Below are 19702 nucleotides of genomic sequence, written 5' to 3' on the forward strand. Positions count from 1 at the left end.
AATTTCCGGGAATGTGGCAGCCTTACAATAGTAAGAAAGATGGAGTGAACAAAGCAAACGTCTTTGATAAGATATGTATACCATTTACGGTTTTTCGTATATTTTCGGTCTGACACTCACAATTACCAGACACTGAAAAAGTGATTTCGTGGGAGCGTGCGGAAAGGAAACAATAACTGGCGAATTATGATCGTTTTAGAGGGAAACCTGGTTTCTAAGAGCTGACTTTCAGAAATACGACTTAAAAAGTATCTGCAGTGTTGTACACGAGGGGTGGTCATACGATTTTAATTTCCTCTTGAAAAAATCTAACTCCGACCATAGCCCTACTCTGCGTAAGCGTGCTTTCAGTGCGACATAATATCTGCAAACGATGGGTGATGTGGTGGAGATCTTTGTTGTAAAAGTCTGCAGTTTGGCTGATCGAGAAACATAAACCTCGAAAATAACGCAATGGTTTCTTCAATTCAAGTAAAGAGGAAGAAGTCACTAGTTGGCATGCCAGGAGAATATGGGGCTTGAGGCAAAATTTATTGGTCCAAAGAAGCAACATGTGTATCTCTGTCCTGTGTAGAATGAACTGGGGTATTGTTGTGGAACAAAAAATACCTCCTCGCAGAGCTTCCCGCGGTTTCGTTGTTTGGTTTTGAAAGCCTCTCTTTGCATTGTCGGGAGATTTCGGTAGTATGCTTCTGTGGCGGCTAACCTATTACCAACACACCCTATTAATACAATAATGTGACAGCATACCCTGTTAACACTATAATATAATAGTCTCCCCCTCTCCCCCCCCCCCCCCTCCAAAAAAGAAGCGTTCAGCATCATCTTCCCCGGCGGTGTCTGGGTCACTGTCTTTTTCGGCAGTGATCGGTCGTGCTTTCACTGCCTGACTGCCTGCTTTGCACCTTTGTGTCAGAGTCGGAGTGACTGACTAAACTACTCGTACGTGGAGATTAAGCGGCTCTTTAAGTCAACTGAATTGGTCTGATGTTGCTGCAACGTTTTCGCTGCTGTCCGGGTTCGGCGTGCTTTATGGGAAGGCGTCAGTAACCGCGATCTCTGTCACGTTCAGATGTGCAAGATGCTCAAGATGTTGAAAACTGATCCATCACTGATTTTCAATTTTTCCACGATCGACTAGTTCGTGGTACGCCGATCTTCGAGCACCGGGAACTGCATTTCTTATGCGATTCTCAGTCTTATACAGAGCAATGGTTTGCCACTTCATTCCTTGTTGTTCAGTCTTGTCTGCCCACATTAGAACCGTCTTCGCCACTTAACCAGAGTGTAATATGGTGATGAATTGTTGCTGTACACTTTTACCGTCGACTTTCGCAACGTTGTTTTCCTTCAAAGGCACAAAACGAATTACCACACGATAATTTGTCGATGTGAGCGATCTCCTCGACCAGGCCCTGAAGGCCTAAGGGATATCGACCGGACGCCGTGTCGTCCTCTGCCATTAGGCGTCAGGCGGATGCTGTATGAAGGAGCATGTGGTCAGTACACTGCTCTCCCAGCCGGTTTGCCGGGGTTACGTGATGTGTTATGTGTGTGTTTTCTCCATGCTAATCTACAACGTGTCGTCAGTGATCCACATATGCTTCAAAATGTTTAGCGAGAACTGGATTATCGCTTACATGTTGCCTTTGTGACCAAGGGGAGTCGTATAGAAGACATATAAAAGTACCGGGTGTCCCACTCAAAGCTCCCTGATTTAAAGGACCCAGCAGAGAAAAACCACAGTAAATATGACAATGAAAAATGCACCACATTGTAGAGCATCTCAAAGAATTTATATTACCACGTCAGAAGTGCCAAGTATTGTCGCCAGAGTGCATCGTGGCCGCATGAAGTGAAAATGGCGACGCCACAACAGTGCGCGCAAGTAATTGTATGGTTTGCACAACAAAATCGCCGATTACTGTGTAAAGAAATTATCGTTGTGTGTATGGATGTGCTCCACCTGACGTGAAAAAAATTAAGGAATGGTATAGGAAGTTTCTGGCAACAGGAAGTGTTCCGATACATTCTGGAAGTGCACATTTCAGAATTTTAGAAGAGACAGTGGAGGACATCAGACTAACGTTTCTCAGAAGCCCACATAAGTCAATTCATCAAGCGTCTAGGCAACGTTATGTACCTCGATCAACATTGCATCGTGTACTTCACCAGCGTCTTCGTATGTATGCTAACAAAGCGCAAATTCTGCAACATCTGATGCCGAACGACAAACCACGCCGACAACAATTTGCTGTGGTTGTGCTGCAGCATGTTGATTGGATGTCAACTTCCTGGAAAGATGTTTATTCTCAGATAAGGGAACCTTTCATCCATCAGGAGCGGTTAATAGGCATAATGTTCGGATTTGGGGTTCCCAAAATCCGCACGTTGTCATTGAACATGTTCGTGATAGCCCTAAACTAAACGTCTGGTGCGGGCTAATGCACGACAGGATTGTTGGAACGTTCTTCTTTATGGAACAAACAGTGAATATGTCAGTGTACCTGGTCATGCTGGAGCAGTTTGTGTATCCTCAGATACAAGACTTGCAACCCAACATCATTTTTCAACAAGATGGAGTCCCGCAGCATTGGTCAACGGCTGCTCGCAAGTTCCTGGATAGGAAATTTCCCAATCGTTGGATCGGACGCAGAGGACCCATTGCGTGGCCACCACGTTCACCCGACGTTACGCCGCTTGATTTCTTCGTGTGGGGATTCGTGAAAGACCGCGTGTGTGCTACCAAGTGGACGATATTCCTACGTTGCGACATCGTATCACTAATGCGATTGCAACAATAGCAGAGGAAATGTTACAAAGAACTTGGCAAGAAATTGAATATAGACTCGATATTCTTTGTGCTACAAATGGTTCACATGTAGAGGTGTATTGACGATAAATAAATAAATTGTTTGAGATGCTCTACAATGTGGTGCGTTTTTCATTTCGTATCTATAGTGTTTTTTTTCCTGCGTCTTTGAAATTAGGGAGGTTTGAGTGGGACACCCTGAATATAAAATTGTTCGAATTTCCTTTTGCATTGTTTGTAATTGTAATCATTACATCCATTTTTAACTGCCCGGCACTAGGTGCATTCAAAAAGTAATTTCGTTTGTTATATTAGTCCCATTTAGTGTTAAGTATTTCTTTCGGTGAATCTACTATGAGTATAACAATTTTCGGCGATCATTTATAATAATTTCTTTCACATTTCCCACGATTTATAAGTTGATGATGAGGTGGTCGCCGAATCACAACCACACAAATCACTGATGGTGTTGGCGTAGGTCATGCGATACATTTTTTTGGGTGTTTGGATATGAAACGTATGACAGCAAAATTTTTTCCAAAATTGTTGAATTTCGAACATAGACAGCGGTGAATGCAAGTTTCTCTGAGATCCCTAGATGAAGTCAGCAATCCAGCAAACGTATTGAACAGTATCGTAACAAGTGATGAGACACGGATTTTCGGATACAATGCGGAAAACCAGAGTCCAATGTGCTCTCCCTCTTCAACGTCTTCGTAGTATTATTCAGAATGCAGTGTGCTGACCACTGCCCCTTCATCCGCATGGAGCCGAATGGCAGAGGATGACACGGCAGCCGGTCGATATCCCTTAGGCCTTCAGGGCCTGGACGAGGAGATCGCTCACATTGACAAATTATCGTGTGGTAATTCGTTTTGTGCCTTTGAAGGAGAACAACGTTGCGACAGTCCATGGTAAAACCAGCGCTCTGTCGTCCCCGCAACAGCACTTCTGGATCGGCAAGACCGATCAAAACCTCAAGTGCTGTCAAATGTGAAGGTTATCCTCACGGTATTCTTCAGTTTTAACGACATAGTTCACCTTGAGTTGTTGCCACAAGGGCGAACGATCAATAAGCAATATTAGTTAGAGGTTTAGCGCCGTTTGCGTGAACCAATATGATAAAAAATGCATGGATTTATGACGAAGCATTTAATGGCTTTTGCAACACGAGAAAGCCTCAGCTCGAACCTATTGCTTGTTCGTGAATTTTTGTCAAAAATATAATACCAAATGTTGATAAATTTTGAAGGGCATACATGGATGTAGAGGAATAAAAGATATCGTTTCCAAAAATCTTCTACGCAGGCAGTTCGGTCCGCGCCGTAGGTTTTTCGCGAAAACGTCGGGATAAAATCATATCAATTATAGTAACAATGAAAAATTAAAATGTAATTTAATTATCGATCTCTTTAAGAGAATGGTTACGCAAAGTATTGTGTTGCTTACAAACAGAAAAATAGTAAGTTTTGTCCGCAGCTCGTGGTCGTGCGGTAGCGTTCTCGCTTCCCTCGCCCGGGTTCCCGGGTTCTATTCCCGGCGGGGTCAGGGATTTTCTCTGCCTCATGATGACTGGGTGTTGTGTGCTGTCCTTAGGTTAGTTAGCTTTAAGTAGTTCTAAGTTCTAGGGGATTGATGACCACAGATGTTAAGTTCCATAGTGCTCAGAGCCATTTGAACCAAATAGTAAGTTTAGATATTCGTTGCCGGCTACGTAATCACTTGGCACGGTGTTTTCATTCCCTTTTTGACGCTGTCGTAGTTCCATCATTCGCTCGGCACCGGACATTGTAGGCTTTTTGGATTCCTTACGACGCGATCTTTCCTCTCACTTGCATTTTCTATAATTCCGAGCATATTTATGCGTCATATGAGCCAGCTTTCATTATTTTGTAATTTTCATTTTAATACTGATTTTCACTTGTACTAGGCTGATTTTCACTTTTTATTATCTCGCTTCGTCTCCTTGTAGTGCCCCGCAAGGTCTTCACAATGACGCTGGAATCAGGAACTGAGCTAAACTCGTTTCCACGCTTAACGATTTATAACTTTACATATAGTGAATTCGTAGCAATCAGTCACATGCGCCTACACTTGTGCAGTAACCTCACAGGTAAAAGAATTACTGCGCCACAAATACTTACGTACAGGACCTATCTGTTGCGGGCCCAACCACTGTTTACATATTACTAGTATAGTTATTATTAGCGATTCAAATCTGACGTTATTTTCATACACGACTAATATCGACATTTACACGTTAAAAACGACATATCGAATTTCCGTTTCTCTCTAAAATACTCTGTAGACAGATTCACAACAGTTTATAGATGCCACATCGGGACGCAAGGAGAAGGAGAGACATGTAGGACACGGGGTTACAGCAAACTGAGAGGGGCAATCTCGGTTGCTCGGAGCTGAACGCAGGTAGCTGGGGTTGGGGTTACCTTCTGGTAGAGGGAGGTGTCTATCTTGGTGTGGTCCAGCTTGGTGTGCATGGAGGAGACGCGCGGCCGCGCAGGCGCCGTGGCCAGCACCACGTGCTTGTCGCTGCGCGCCAGCGGCAGCGCCACCGCCCCCGCCTCCGCCCCCGCCGCCGCCCCCGTCGCCGTGGGCGCCTCCGGCGTCACCGCCCCCGGCGTCGGCTGCTGCTGCTGCTGTACGTGCTGCGGCGACAGCGGCAAGCCCTGCGGCGTGCACGGGCTCGACTCTGCAAAAGGCACATAGCTTTCATCCTACGCGTGTTCCGTCCAATATACGAGGGCTAGGCATAAAGCTTTAATTCTGACCATCAGAAGTAGACTATGGTTAAGTGCAACAATGACAATTTTGAAGTTTTTATTGCAGGTGGCTTGTTTAAGTCGAACCGCCTTAAGGGCAAACTATTATATGTATATGTTTCGCATAAAAGAAATCTGGCCGTTTTACACTATCGTACGTGCAAGCGGAAACCAGCCGTAAACAATGGACTCGAAGAATAAAACGGAGTCTATTAGTGGCAGAAGCAAAAGGATCGTGGAATCAGGGCTAAATACAGTAAGCAAATGTGTAAGTAGTTCAGTTAATTCAAGAACTAACATTCTATCACACAATCTCAATCCATCACCAACCAAGCTCTGTCAATGGGTATGAATAGATATTTCTGAATGCAAGATATTAATTCGCTGTAATGGAAAGTAAGAAAGCTCTCAATGTACATTCCCCGATTTCCCGAGGATAATGATCTGGATGCTTTACCGCCAGCTGACGGTACTACCATCGTCGTAGCTTCCTCGGATCCTTACACAACTAAAGAAGCAGCTCTTCCTTCTGACAAAAATGAGTGGCCGGAATATCCAGAACTGACGCCATTGGAACGCTTATCGTACAATCAAGCAAAGGAACACCTCTATTACTCATAGCGCGTTATCTGTATCCAGCAAAATTCATCATGTTTTGCAAAATAATGCTATTTTGCTTCTTTACTGAAGAAAATGGACTGCGAATGAAATGGGTCTTGTCACGTTGCATTACGCTGTCCTTATTGATGTGATCGATATGTTGCTAAGAAATGTAGTACCCCAGGTATACAATTTTCAGTTTTCGTTTTGGTTGGCCATGTCTTATAAGCTGCCGAGAATTCTTCCGGGTTGTATAGCCGTGGTCTATGAAAGTCTTCTATCCCTGACGTTTCGTCCAAAGCTACGTTGGAAATCTTCGGAGGTGCTCCAGATTGCGCTGAGTCTTACCGACTGACGAGTCGGACGTCGAAGAACGACCTAAATACCGTGGTAAGTGGGCGTGGTCTGTATTTCAAGTGATAGCAGAGATGAACATTGTCAAGGATAAAGTATAACTATCGATCATAGTACGTCAAAGATAAAAACTTCTCATCGATTCTGTAGCGCCACTGTCCATATGTCGCTGAGTTTCATAGCTTCTTCTTTTCTGTTAATATTATCACCATGTTTATATATTTCGATGGCTTCTCTATATAGGCGTGCATAATAGTTCGTCATAGTATATAAAACTTTAGTTTCCGAAAATTTCACTACGTGATCACCCGACTAAAGAGCATGTTCCGCCACGGCTGATTTGTCTGTTTTCCCTAGTCGACGAATACTTTTATGCTCCTTCAACCGTGTATTCTCACTTCTCTTTGTAGATCCAGACCACGCCCACTTTCCACGGTATTTAGGTCGTTCTTCGACGTCCGATTCGCCAGTTGACAAGACTCAGCACGACCAGGAGCTTTGGACGCAACGTCTGGGACAGAAGAGTTCCATGGACCACGGCCATAAAACCCGGAAGAATTATTGGTAGCTGAAACACCCAATAGTGAAAGTCTTCATTGTATCGTGTGTTATAAATTAATGTAGCTAAACCAACTTTTTTTAGACGGCAATGCAGTTAATCCTACTTACATTTAGCTAATGGTGATTTAATCATTTAGGTTGTATTAATTTGGTTGCTTCCTTGGTTTTTGAGGTCTCTGTCTTTTCCCACAGGGAGGATAATTGTATAGTGTCCGACCATGTAGACAACTGAGATCATGACATTGGCAAGAAACTCATCAGTAAAACAGATGATGAAGAGATCGAATCCAGTCGTACTGAGGCAGAGGACTCTGGCGATGAAGTTCCCTTGAACCATGACGGTGTTCAGTCACATCGGGTGGCTGATAATACTGGTAATGGAGACAAGGTAACTTTATTAAATGTTAAACTTAACGCCTAGGATGACATTAATACTCTCACCGCATAATACACGGATTTCGTAAGAGGCCGAAAACGAGTGCGTCATTACAATAAGCAGATGCAACAGAAAATCCAAACACGAAGAAGCTGTTGTGCGATATAAACGAAAGTTTGTAGGCGTGTTCCTGCACCTGGAAGATAATGTCTATTCAGATTTCGCGCAAGTCGCATAAGAGTGGCCCTAGTGGCGCCACTATGACGATGCAAATCAATTTTGTTTCAAGTACACGCTGTAACGGTCGCGGGCGTTAGTTGTCTTTGACATTGGACGTGATGAGTTGATGTTAGTCGAGAATAACTTTAAGGCAACAGACACGATATTATCAACATCTCACTGAGTTTGAACGAGGTCGTGTAATAGCGCTCGAGAAGACTGATGTTCCTGCTGCTATATTGCAGAAAGACTTGGCGGGGATGTAGCCACTGTATGTGATTGCTAGCACCGGTAATTGCGATAATGTACAGTCACAAGAAGACTTGGCTCCGGACGGTCACTTGGCACTACCGAGAGGGAAGATGGTCGCCTTCGGCGTATGGCTCTGGTGCATCGTACAGCATCTACAGCAACAATTTGAGCAGCAGTTGGCACCACGATGACAGCGGAATCGCCTACTCCAACGATATCTCGGAGCCAGACAACCCTTTAGCGTGCAATTCACTGGTGTCAAACTACACCATGTGCGACTTGAGTGGTGTCAAGCGAGAGTTCATTGAAGGTCAGGGCGGAGATCTGTTGTGTTTTCTGTTCAAAGCTGGTTCTGCCTCGGTGCCAGTGATGGCCGAGTGTTTGTTAGGAGGAGGCCAGTTGATGGCCCGCAACCGAACTGTGTGCGTTGTGGACAAACTGGAACCTACAGTACACGTGGAGCTATGGTCTGGGGTGCCATTTCGTATGACAGCAGGAGCACTCTTGTGGATATCCCACGCACCCTGATTGCTAATTTGTACGTCACTCTGGTGATTTGGCCTGTTGTGTTGCCATTCACGAACGGCATTGTAGGAGCTATATTACAACAGTATAACGCTCGCCCACATACCGCCGTTGTATAACCCAACATACTCCACAGAACGTTGACATGTTGCCTTGCCTGCTCTACCAACAGATCTGTCTCTGATGAGATTTCGGGACTGCAGCCACATCATGTTGACTTCTTGCCACGATATTTTGGCTGGCAATCGTCCAGCCATCTTCAGCTGAGTGTCCGTCACTGGAGACTGCAAGTTCCTGGGGTCAACTTTAGAGCAAAAAATTGGCGCGAAAACGCATGCGCATCGTCCTCCGTCACAGGAGCGCCCTCTATCGAAATCCGCGCCCTCTGGAGCTACTGTTCTATCTGTGTCGCACAGGCGGATGCGTAAAGGTGAAAACTACATGTCCGTCCTCTGCCGGAATGCGCGCCCGCGTCGCTAAAAATAGACGTCAGATGTCGCCAGACGTGCCATTATGAATAAATTGTCTTCTCTCAGAGGAAATTAGAGAGATCACCGGGTCCCAACCTTGTCCAGTTGAAAACTGCCATCACGATTTATAAGATTTTGCGCTAGGCGTATCTCCACAGATTCTTTAATTACTGAATCCCAGAAAGTTTATGGATGGGTCGAAACAAGGGGATTCTGTTGGGTGCTCAGTTGTTTTTCCAGATCGTGTCTTCAAGGTCCGCCTGCCTCAGACTTTCGCTGTCATTGATGCAGAATTGTCTGCGATCTTGCGGGCACTGGAGCACATGAGACATTCTTCCTCTGCTAAATTTCTTGTCTGTTCCGATACACTCAGTGCCCTTCACTTATTGCAACGTTTGTATGCGGCAGACAAAACTTTCCAGACCATCCAGGACGCCCTCCTCCGACTACAGCGACTGGGGAAGGTTGTAGCTTTCTGCTGGGTTCCGGGGCATGTCGGCATTGCTGGGCATAAAAGGGCAGATCTCGCAGCCAAGGAAGCGTGTCTCGCCCCACAAGTATCTCAGTGTGCTATCCCCTTGCACGCACACACCTCGCTGTTGAGCTCACGGGCTATGCGTCGGTGGGAGGATGAGTGGCCGGAAGTGACTGACAATAAGCTCCGTATAGTCAAGCCCACAACGCGTGTGTGGTGTACTTCCTTTCAGCCCCATCGACGGGATGAGGTTCTCCTCACTCGGCTTCGAATAGGCCACAGCCCTATGACGAATGGCTACCTGCTCCGGCGAGAGGAGCCTCCAATGTGTGGTGCTTGCGGCGTCCAGGTCACCGTGCGCCGCGTTTTATTGGATTGCGTTTTATTTTCTGACCAGCGGGCCGCAGCTGACTTGCCAGCGGACCTGCCATCTCTTTTAGGCAACACTCGGACGAATGTGGCTAAAGTTTTAAAGTTCTGTGACATGTCAAATGTTTTTACAAAGATTTTAGGGAGAGGATTTTAATTTGCTCGCTGTGTGACAAGCTAGCCGATATTTTATGTAAGTGGGCAGCCAATAACAATTTCCTGTGACATTCTTGTTGCTATGTTTCCCCTTTCCTTAGGTTTTACTTTCTTATGTGACATTTTCCTTCTTTTCCTGCTTTCTTTGAGTGTGTGCTTTAGTTTTCTTAGGTCTGTCCACGTTCGTTCCTTTTAATGTGTGTCAGGGCGCTGATGACCTCGCTGTTGAGCGCCCATAAAGCCCCAACACACCAACACCACCACCACACCCAGAAAGTTTTCGCTGGGGCCAAGATTTTCGTAGCAGAAAAATCCATAGCGTGTCCTGTGGTAATACAGTGTTCAGCTACCTCCGACTTACTGGGCTGCGAAAGGCGAGTGTGGCGTTCATGTTCAACGTACCTGTCATGTACTGAGCGTGTCGTCTGACCGATGTAAGCTTTTCCACACTGGCAAGTAATTTTATAGATCCCGGCCTTCCGCAGACCCAAATCGTCCTGTACTGAACCGAGAAGGGCACTAATCTTCGCCGGTGGCCGGCAGATTATTTTAACTTGATGTTTCCTTAGAATCCTGCCTATTTTAGATGACAGGTTGCCGACGTATCGAAGGAACGCCCTGGACTTGAATAGCTCCTTATCTTCTTCATTTTGTGGGTAGTCACGTTTCTTCCTTCTTGCGCTGTTCTAATCTGTGGTGAAGAGTAACCATTACCTCTGAACACCGACACTAAATGTTCCAGCCCCTTTGTAAAGCTGTCTCCATCAGAAACAACATGAGGTCTTAGTCTTTTGGCCACTTCTTGCGGAATAGAAGAAGAATTTAACAGGGCTGATGTTTTCCTTTCCACTTTCGCTGTGGGGTCTTTGTCAATCTTCCTATACGTTGGCTCACTCAGCAAGTTGTAAATCTTCTGAAAGTGGCTGGACGATTGCCAGCCGAAATATCGTGGCAAGAAGTCAACATGATGTGGCTGCAGTCCCGAAATCTCATCGAACATTCAATGCGCTGGGAAAACTTCAAGAATCACAACAGATCTGTCTCCAGTTGAGCACATATGGGACATCATCGGACGACAAATCCAGCGTCATCCACAAGCAACATTAACGGTCCCTGTATTGACCGACTAAGTGTAACATACATGGAACTCTGTTCTAGAAGCTGACATCCGGCACGGCACCTGTACAACACAATTCAACCATGAAACTTCCTGGCAGATTAAAACTGTGTGCCGGACCGAGACTCAAACTCGGGACCTTTGCCTTTCGGGGGCAAGTGCTCTACCATCTGAGCTACCCAAGCACATTCACGACCCATCCTCACAGCTTCAATTCTGCCTACCTCCCAAACTTCACAGAAGCTCTCCTGCGAACCAGGAGTGCTAGTTCTGCAAGGTTTGCAAGAGAGCTTCAGAGAAATTTGGAAGGTAGGAGACGAGTTACTGGCAGAATTGAAGCTGTGAGGATGGGTCGTGATTCGTGCTTGGGTAGCTCAGATGTTGCCAGCACGGTAGCTCAGCGTGTTCGGTCAGAGGATTTAGCTACCCTCTGTAATAAAAAAGTGAGTGAACGGATCAACGAACAGCCTGAACGAGTGTCATCGGACGTCCACCACGAACAAATTCAACCAGCAATAAATGAACAATATAGAACCAAATGAGATCAACAAAAAAAGCTAATTAAACTTTTAAAAAAGATGGTAGAGAACTTGTCCGCTAAAGGAAAAGGTCCCGAGTTCAAGTCTCGGCGACACAGAGTTTTAATCTGCTAGGTGGTTTCATTCCAGCGCACACTCCGCTGCAGAGTGAAAATCTCATTCTACAATTCATGCATGTCTGCATTGCGCAGTCAACATTCTGACGGTGAAACTGGTTATTAATGTACCAGAGTTTCACTTTTGTAATGGCTTTTCTCCGCGCTTGCGTTAAATTGTGATCTTGTACTGTGAATCACTTAAATATATTACTATCAACTTTACTAAGACACATACATAACAAAATATTTGAGCATGTACTCGGCCTTATTTTCTTCTGTCCTGGAAATAAAAACCGGGCGAGGTGGTGTAGTGGTTAGCACACTGGACTCGCATTCGCGAGGACGACGGTTCAAACTTCCGTCCCTCCTATCCTGATATACGACCCAAAAGTGAAACATGGCGGGAGTTCGGTGATGATTTGGGCAGCCTTATCGTGGTACTCTATGGGTACCATGGTTATTTCTGAAGGTCGCATTACTGATTATGCGATCATTTTGGCTGATCAGGCTGCATCACATGGTACAATGTTTGCTCCCCAGTCGTGACGATGTGTTCCAAGACGACAGCGACCCTATTCACACAACTCGCATCATTGTCCAGGGCTGGTTTTATGAGCACGAGGATGGATTGTCGCACCTGTCTTGGGCACCACAGTCACCAGGTCTCAGTGTTAAAGAGACTTGGTGATCTGGTGAGAGAAGGGTGCATGATTGACAGCCACCTTCATCATCTTTATCTGAACTTGCCACTATTTTGCAGGAAGAATAGTATATGACTGCCTATAAAACCATTCAGGACCGGTATTTGTTCATTATTTATTCATTCCGAGACGATTAGAAGCTGGTTTGAATGCCAACGGTTTTCCTGCGCTATTTTAGGCATGGTAATGTGTTGTGCTGTTGATGTTTCCATATTTTTGTCCACAATCTATAGGTTCGTAAGAGCAGCACATAAACCTTATAATAGTTTCAAAACAATGCGGCACATAGTAAAGATAGCACTAAGAAATGAACAGTAAATTTTATTTAGATTAACTGAAGCTGGCAGTAGATACTAAAAGTAAATAAATGCAGCTATAGCCGAAGAGATTCACTACTCTTCGATTACACCATCGGTATAAAGTTACTGGAAACTGTAACTAGCGTAAAATACGCAGAAGTAACCATCCGGAGGGACGTTAAGTGGAATGATCACATACAACAAATGATCGAGAAAGCAAAAGTCAGTGTGAGAAGGATCTTACGGAAATAAGTTGCTTACAAAGCACTCGTTCTACCGATTTTTGAGTATTTTTCGTCACTGTGGGAACCGTATCAAGTAGGATTAATGTAAGATACCGAGAAAATCCTCCCCAAATGAACCATGGACCTTGCCGTTGGTGGGGAGGCTTGCGTGCCTCAGCGATACAGATAGCCGTACCGTAGGTGCAACCACAACAGAGGGGTATGTGTTGAGAGGCCAGACAAACGTGTGGTTCCTGAAGAGGGGCAGCAGCCTTTTCAGTAGTTGCAGGGGCAACAGTCTGGATGATTGACTAATCTGGCCTTGTAACAATAACCAAAACGGCCTTGCTGTGCTGGTACTGCGAACGGCTGAAAGCAAGGGGAAACTACGGCCGTAATTTTTCCCGAGGGCATGCAACTTTACTGTATGATTAAATGATGATGGCGTCCTCTTGGGTAAAATATTCCGGAGGTAAAATAGTCCCCCATTCGTATCTCCGGGCGGGGACTACTCAAGAGGATGTCGTTATCAGGAGAAAGAAAACTGGAGTTCTACGGATCGGAGCGTGGAATGTCAGATCCCTTAATCGGGCAGGTAGGTTAGAAAATTTAAAAAGGGAAATGGATAGGTTAAAGTCAGATATAGTGGGAATTAGTGAAGTTCGGTGGCAGACGTAACAAGACTTTTGGTCAGGTGAATACAGGGTTATAAATACAAAATCAAATAGGGGTAATGCAGGAGTAGGTTTAATAATGAATAGGAAAATAGGAGTGCGGGTAAGCTACTACAAACACCATAGTGAACGGATTATTGTGGCCAAGATACATACGAAGCCCACACCTACTACAGTAGTACAAGTTTATATTCCGACTAGCTCTGCAGATGACGAAGAAATTGAAGAAATGTATGATCAAATAAAAGAAATTATTCAGATAGTGAAGGGAGATGAAAATTTAATAGTCATGGGTGACTGGAATTCGGTAGTAGGAAAAGGGAGAGAAGGAAACGTAGTAGGTGAATATGGATTGGGGCAAAGAAATGAAAGTGGAAGCCGCCTGGTAGAATTTTGCGCAGAGCATAACTTAGTCATAGCTAATACTTGGTTCAAGAATCATAAAAGAAGGCTGTATACATGGAAGAAGCCTGGAGGTACTAAAAGGTATCAGATAGATTATATAATGGTAAGACAGAGATTTAGGAACCAGGTTTTAAATTGTAAGACATTTCCAGGGGCAGATGTGGACTCTGACCACAATCTATTGGTTATGAACTGTAGATTAAAACTGAATAAACTGCAAAAAGGTGGGACTTTAAGGAGATGGGACCTGGATAAACTGAAAGAACCAGAGGTTGTACAGAGTTTCAGGGAGAGCATAAGGGAGCAATTGACAGGACTGGGAGAAAGAAACACAGTAGAAGAAGAATGGGTAGCTTTGAGGGATGAAGTAGTGAAGGCAGCAGAGGATCAAGTAGGTAAAAAGACGAGGGCTAGTAGAAATCCTTGGGTAACAGAAGAAATATTGAATTTAATTGATGAAAGGAGAAAATATAAAAATGCAATAAATGAAGCAGGCAAAAAGGAATACAGACGTCTCAAAAATGAGATCGACAGGAAGTGCAAAATGGCTAAGCAGGGATGGCTAGAGGACAAATGTAAGAATGTAGAGGCTTATCTCACTAGGGGTAAGATAGATACTGCCTACAGGAAAATTAAAGAGACCTTTGGAGATAAGAGAACCACTTGTGTGAACATCAAGAGCTCAGATGGAAACCCAGTTCTAAGCAAAGAAGGGAAAGTAGGAAGGTGGAAGGAGTATATAGAGGGTCTATACAAGGGCGATGTACTTGAGGACAATATTATGGAAATGGAAGAGGATGTAGATGAAGACGAAATGGGAGATACGGTACTGCGTGTAGAGTTTGACAGAGCACTGAAAGACCTGAGTCGAAACAAGGCCCTGGGAGTAGACAACATTCCATTGGAACTACTGACGGCCTTCGGAGAGCCAGTCCTGACAAAACTCTACCATCTGGTGAGCAAGATGTATGAGACAGGCGAAATACCCTCAGACTTCAAGAAGAATATAATAATCCCAATACCAAAGAAAGCAGGTGTTGACAGATGTGAAAATTATCGAACTATCCGTTTAATAAGTCACAGCTGCAAAATACTAATTCGAATTCTTTACAGACGAATGTAAAAACTAGTAGAAGCCGACCTCGGGGAAGATCAGTTTGGATTCCGTAGAAATGTTGGAACACGTGAGGCAATACTGACCCTACGACTTACCTTAGAAGCTAGATTAAGGAAGGGCAAACCTACGTTTCTAGCATTTGTAGACTTAGAGAAAGCTTTTGACAATGTTGCTTGGAATACTCTCTTTCAAATTCTGAAGGTTGCGCGGGTAAAATATATGGAGCGAAAGGTTATTTACAATTTGTACAGAAACCAGATGGCAGTTATAAGAGTCGAGGGACATGAAAGGGAAGCAGTGGTCGGGAAGGGAGTAAGACAGGGTTGTAGTCTCTCCTCGATGTTATTCAATCTGTATATTGAGCAAGCAGTAAAGGAAACAAAAGAAAAGTTTGGAGTAGGTATTAAAATCCATGGAGAAGAAATAAAAACTTTGAGGTTCGCCGATGATATTGTAATTCCGTCAGAGACAGAAAAAGACTTGGAAGAGCAGTTGAACGGAATGGATAGTGTCTTTAAAGGAGGATATAAGATGAATATCAACAAAAGCAAAACGAGGATAATGGAATGTAGTCGAATTAAGTCGGTTGATGCTGAGGGAATTAGATTAGGAAATGAGACACTTAAAGTAGTAAAGGAGTTTTGCTATTTTGGGAGCAAAATAACTGATGATGGTCGACGTAGAGAGGATATAAAATGTAGACTGGCAATGGCAAGGAAATCGTTTCTGAAGAAGAGAAATTTGTTAACATCGAGTATTGGTTGAAGTGTCAGGAAGTAATTTCTGAAAGTATTTGTATGGAGTGTAGCCATGTATGGAAGTGAAACATGGACGATAAATAGTTTGGACAAGAAGAGAATAGCAGCTTTCGAAATGTGGTGCTACAGAAGAATGCTGAAGATTAGATGGGTAGATCACATAACTAACGAGGAAGTATTGAATAGGATTGGGGAGAAGAGAAGTTTGTGGCACAACTTGACTGGAAGAAGGGATCGGTTGGTAGGACATGTTCTGAGGCATCAAGGGATCACCAATTTAGTATTGGAGGGCAGCGTGGAGGGGAAAAATCGGAGAGGGAGACCAAGAGATGACTGCACTAAGCAGATTCAGAAGGATGTGGATTGCAGTGGGTTCTGGGAGATGAAGAAGCTTGCACAGGATAGAGTAGCATGGAGAGCTGCATCAAACCAGTCTCAGGACTGAAGACCACAACAACAAACAACCGAGAAAATAGTTCGAAGAACGGCTTGTTTTGTCACGGCATCGTTTACTCGGGGCGAGTGCGTTGTCAGAGATACTCAACAAACTCCAGTGGGAGAAGAAGCTTCAAGAGAGGCGCTCTGTCTCAAGCGGAGATTTACTGTTGAAATTTTGAGAGCTTACGTTCTGAGAAGAGTCGGCTTTCACATACGTCTTGCATAATGATTGCGCCGAGAAAGTTAGAGAAATTAGAGCGCACGGAGCTTTATCGACAGGCACTCTTCGCTCGTGGCATTCGTGAATGGAAAAGTAAATGAGGGAAAAAATAGTGGTTCCAGAAATACCCTAAACCACGCAACGTAATGTGGTTAGCGGAGTATAGCGGTGGGTATAGAAACGGGAGTCCAAAGGCAGAATAGTCATTATTGAGATATCTAGTATCTTCAGTTATCATTCTGGGACTATTTAGGTAAATTGAATTGAAACTACTTGTACACTATCGCTACGGAGGTTTCTTTCAGTGTCATTGCTACATGAATTTTCAAAACAATACGGCATTTGCTATCTCTCTGAGTGCAACTTATTCACAAATGCATGGTGTGGTTATAAGTATGGTTCTTCGGTTGATCGTGAAACATATTTCCCCTTGGACATGGTAGCCATAAGTGTTGATAAAAAGCTTCTGTCCAAGTGCCTTTTTGAGTTAAAGAGGCTTTTCGTGATTCGATCCAATGAAAATCTAAATAAACTAGAGAATCTGCATGAGAACTTTCTCGTCAGCTGCCGTGGCCTGAGGTGATTTCATTTCAAAACCCACTCTATTCCTACTTGCAGCGATATCCATTAGATCACCCATCTTACGCTAAGTGCGAAAGGAATGTTTAACGATCGTGGTCTGGTCCACCTGCACTTACCTGCAGCACGTCAGTTCACTCTATCCCTGGATCTCCCTCTGATGATCACCAGTAGACTGAAAATAACTATTTCGAATAATCCTGGGCGAGGGCAGCGTGGAGGGTAAAAATCGTAGAGGGAGACCAAGAGAGGAATACACTAAGCAGATTCAGAAGGATGTAGATTGCGGTAGGTACTGGGAGATGAAGAAGCTTGCACAGGATAGAGTAGCATGGAGAGCTGCATCAAACCAGTTTCAGGCCTGAAGACAACAACAACTACAACAACAACAACTGGGCGAACTCAACTCACTAATAGCAGCCACGATTCTGAACACGAGTACACAGTTTTGAAGTGGATTGCGGGGATCACAGTTTGGCTGCAGTGTTCGAACTTCAAATACTGTTCTGTGCGAAGTCCTTATATTTTTTGATTGACATTGTCTCAGTGCAAAGGTTTCTTCCTCCAAGGTACCAATAATTCAGCAGTTTTAGTATATTAGTGCTCAAGCATATAAGACTTCTCTTCAAGATATTCCTTCATGTAATTCAATCTTGTCTATCCTATTCTTCGCAGCAAGTCTTCTTATTATCAAATGTAGATTTTTGAACCAGTTGATCAGGGGTCGTCCTCTAGCCCTTTTTTCTTCAGTTTCCTGTCCCAGTGTAAGTCCTGGTATTCTTGTTTCCTCCGGTTTCATTAATTGCCCATACCATTGCAATTTACTTCTACGTAACACATCAGATATCCCTGCTTTCGCCGGCCGTTGTGACCGAGCGGTTGTAGGCGCTTCAGTCTGGAACCGCACGACCGCTACAGTCGCAGGTTCGAATCCTGCCTTGGGCATGGAATTGTGTTATGTCCTTAGGTTAGTTAGGTTTAAGTAGTTCTAAGTTCTAGGCGACTGATGACCTCAGATGTTAAATCCCATAGTGCTCAGAGCCATTTGAACCATTTGATTTCCTGCTTTCACTACCATTCTCTTTAAAAATTCATTGTTCCTTATTTTTTGCAAACTCTCTTCAGGCAGAATAATATCTTTGAAGTAAACTAATATTTCGTGAAGCTGGCGTATGCTGCCATTTAACGAGCTGGGGTTGACATTACGGACTTGTTTAAGGTAAGGGAAGGTGCGGTAAAGTGGCCACTATAAGGGAAATTGAATTTTCATCAAACTGTGGTTACCGCTAGAAGTTAGCCGCTTACGTATTTTGAATCTACATATTATAAGATATCACACTAAATATTCACAAGTAAAGAAACATGTAACGAATAGGACATACATGCATTTTTCTGAAGTCTTACACAGTGGTTACTTTTTCCAACCTAACGGGGTAAAGTGCTGTCATAGGTAGATATTCCGAAAGTGTGCACCAACTTTCTTTCTGCTGAAGTAACAGCAACGGCTTGGTGTCTTCCTTTAAATGCAGACACTTAGCAGTTCTTGGACTGACCTGTCAACTGGTTCATTCACATTATAAACGTAATGAGTAGGATGAAACTGTTTTCCTTGCACTGTTTTGAGGACATCAAAAAACTTATCTACGTTCATTTTATTAAAATATTTTCCTCTAGCCATTAGGGCAGGCTTCCTAAGACTTGCCTGGCTTTTCCGACTGTTCATTAAAACGATGTGGTATTTTGTTCTATTCTGCTAACTGGAATGCTAATCTGTATAGTTTGTTCATCGTAAATTCATAAAATCGCTTTTCTTGTTCTTGTGCTTCATCTAACACACACTTAACTTCTCATAATATTTTTACCACCTACTGCACTTCTGTTTTTTTCCTGGAACTATTCTTTTCAGCTTATTACATGGAACATGAAATTGCTTTGCTGCTGTGGAAAAGGTATTGTATCATTATTTACCGCTTCAGTTGCATTTTCCATCCCAACAGTGTCCCAGGGTCGTTGCTCTGATTTCTGAACATATTTTGTAAGCACCATGATGCTATAGAATCTCAAAGAATAACAAGCGGCTGCAGCAGACCGTTTTCAAACTGATTTTTGTATTAGGCCAAATGTAACAGAACAGAGGTGGTTTTAAAAAACATTGGCTAATCATCACGAACGGATAGAATGACGGATGATTGCTTCGTATGTGAAAGAACTTAGAATTCGGTCTGTAACGTCATGTGTGATACATGAAAATAACTAATTCTTATTGGGGTAAACACATTGAAAGTAAAATGCTGGGGAAAGGGGACACCTTGGCTACTTTTTTCAGTGAGAAGTATGGACACTTGTCCCGATCGAACACTATGTCAGCATTAGTGATCAAGAGATGAAACTATTAAACCGAAAGAAACAAAGGGGAACTACATTTGCAAGCAAAAAGACGTTGGTTAAACACTGGTATTGCAAAGAGAATTACTGTGTGTTTAAATGAGGTAACAAGAATAATATGAATGACTTCCCCAGACGACTGAAAATCAGTAAGTTTTTACCAAAAAGAATGGAGTCAGCTTTCATTCCTTCTGACAAA

At 43.7% G+C, this 19702-nt stretch overlaps 1 protein-coding gene across 1 annotated transcript in view; it reads right to left on the reverse strand.

The window, feature by feature from the left end:
- The window catches only part of LOC126267745 (synaptotagmin-5), a 216273-nt gene that overhangs the window by 68284 nt on the left and 128287 nt on the right, over nt 1–19702 (reverse strand). Inside the window, exons 4-5 of the mRNA XM_049973048.1 lie at nt 5462–5522; nt 5260–5341 (exon numbers count right to left, since the gene is read on the reverse strand). Coding sequence (XP_049829005.1) covers nt 5260–5341; nt 5462–5522 — 143 coding nt within the window. The remainder of the gene's footprint in view (nt 1–5259; nt 5342–5461; nt 5523–19702) is intronic.

This window comes from Schistocerca gregaria, chromosome 4 (genome assembly GCF_023897955.1).
Source record: "Schistocerca gregaria isolate iqSchGreg1 chromosome 4, iqSchGreg1.2, whole genome shotgun sequence".
NCBI lineage: Eukaryota > Metazoa > Arthropoda > Insecta > Orthoptera > Acrididae > Schistocerca > Schistocerca gregaria.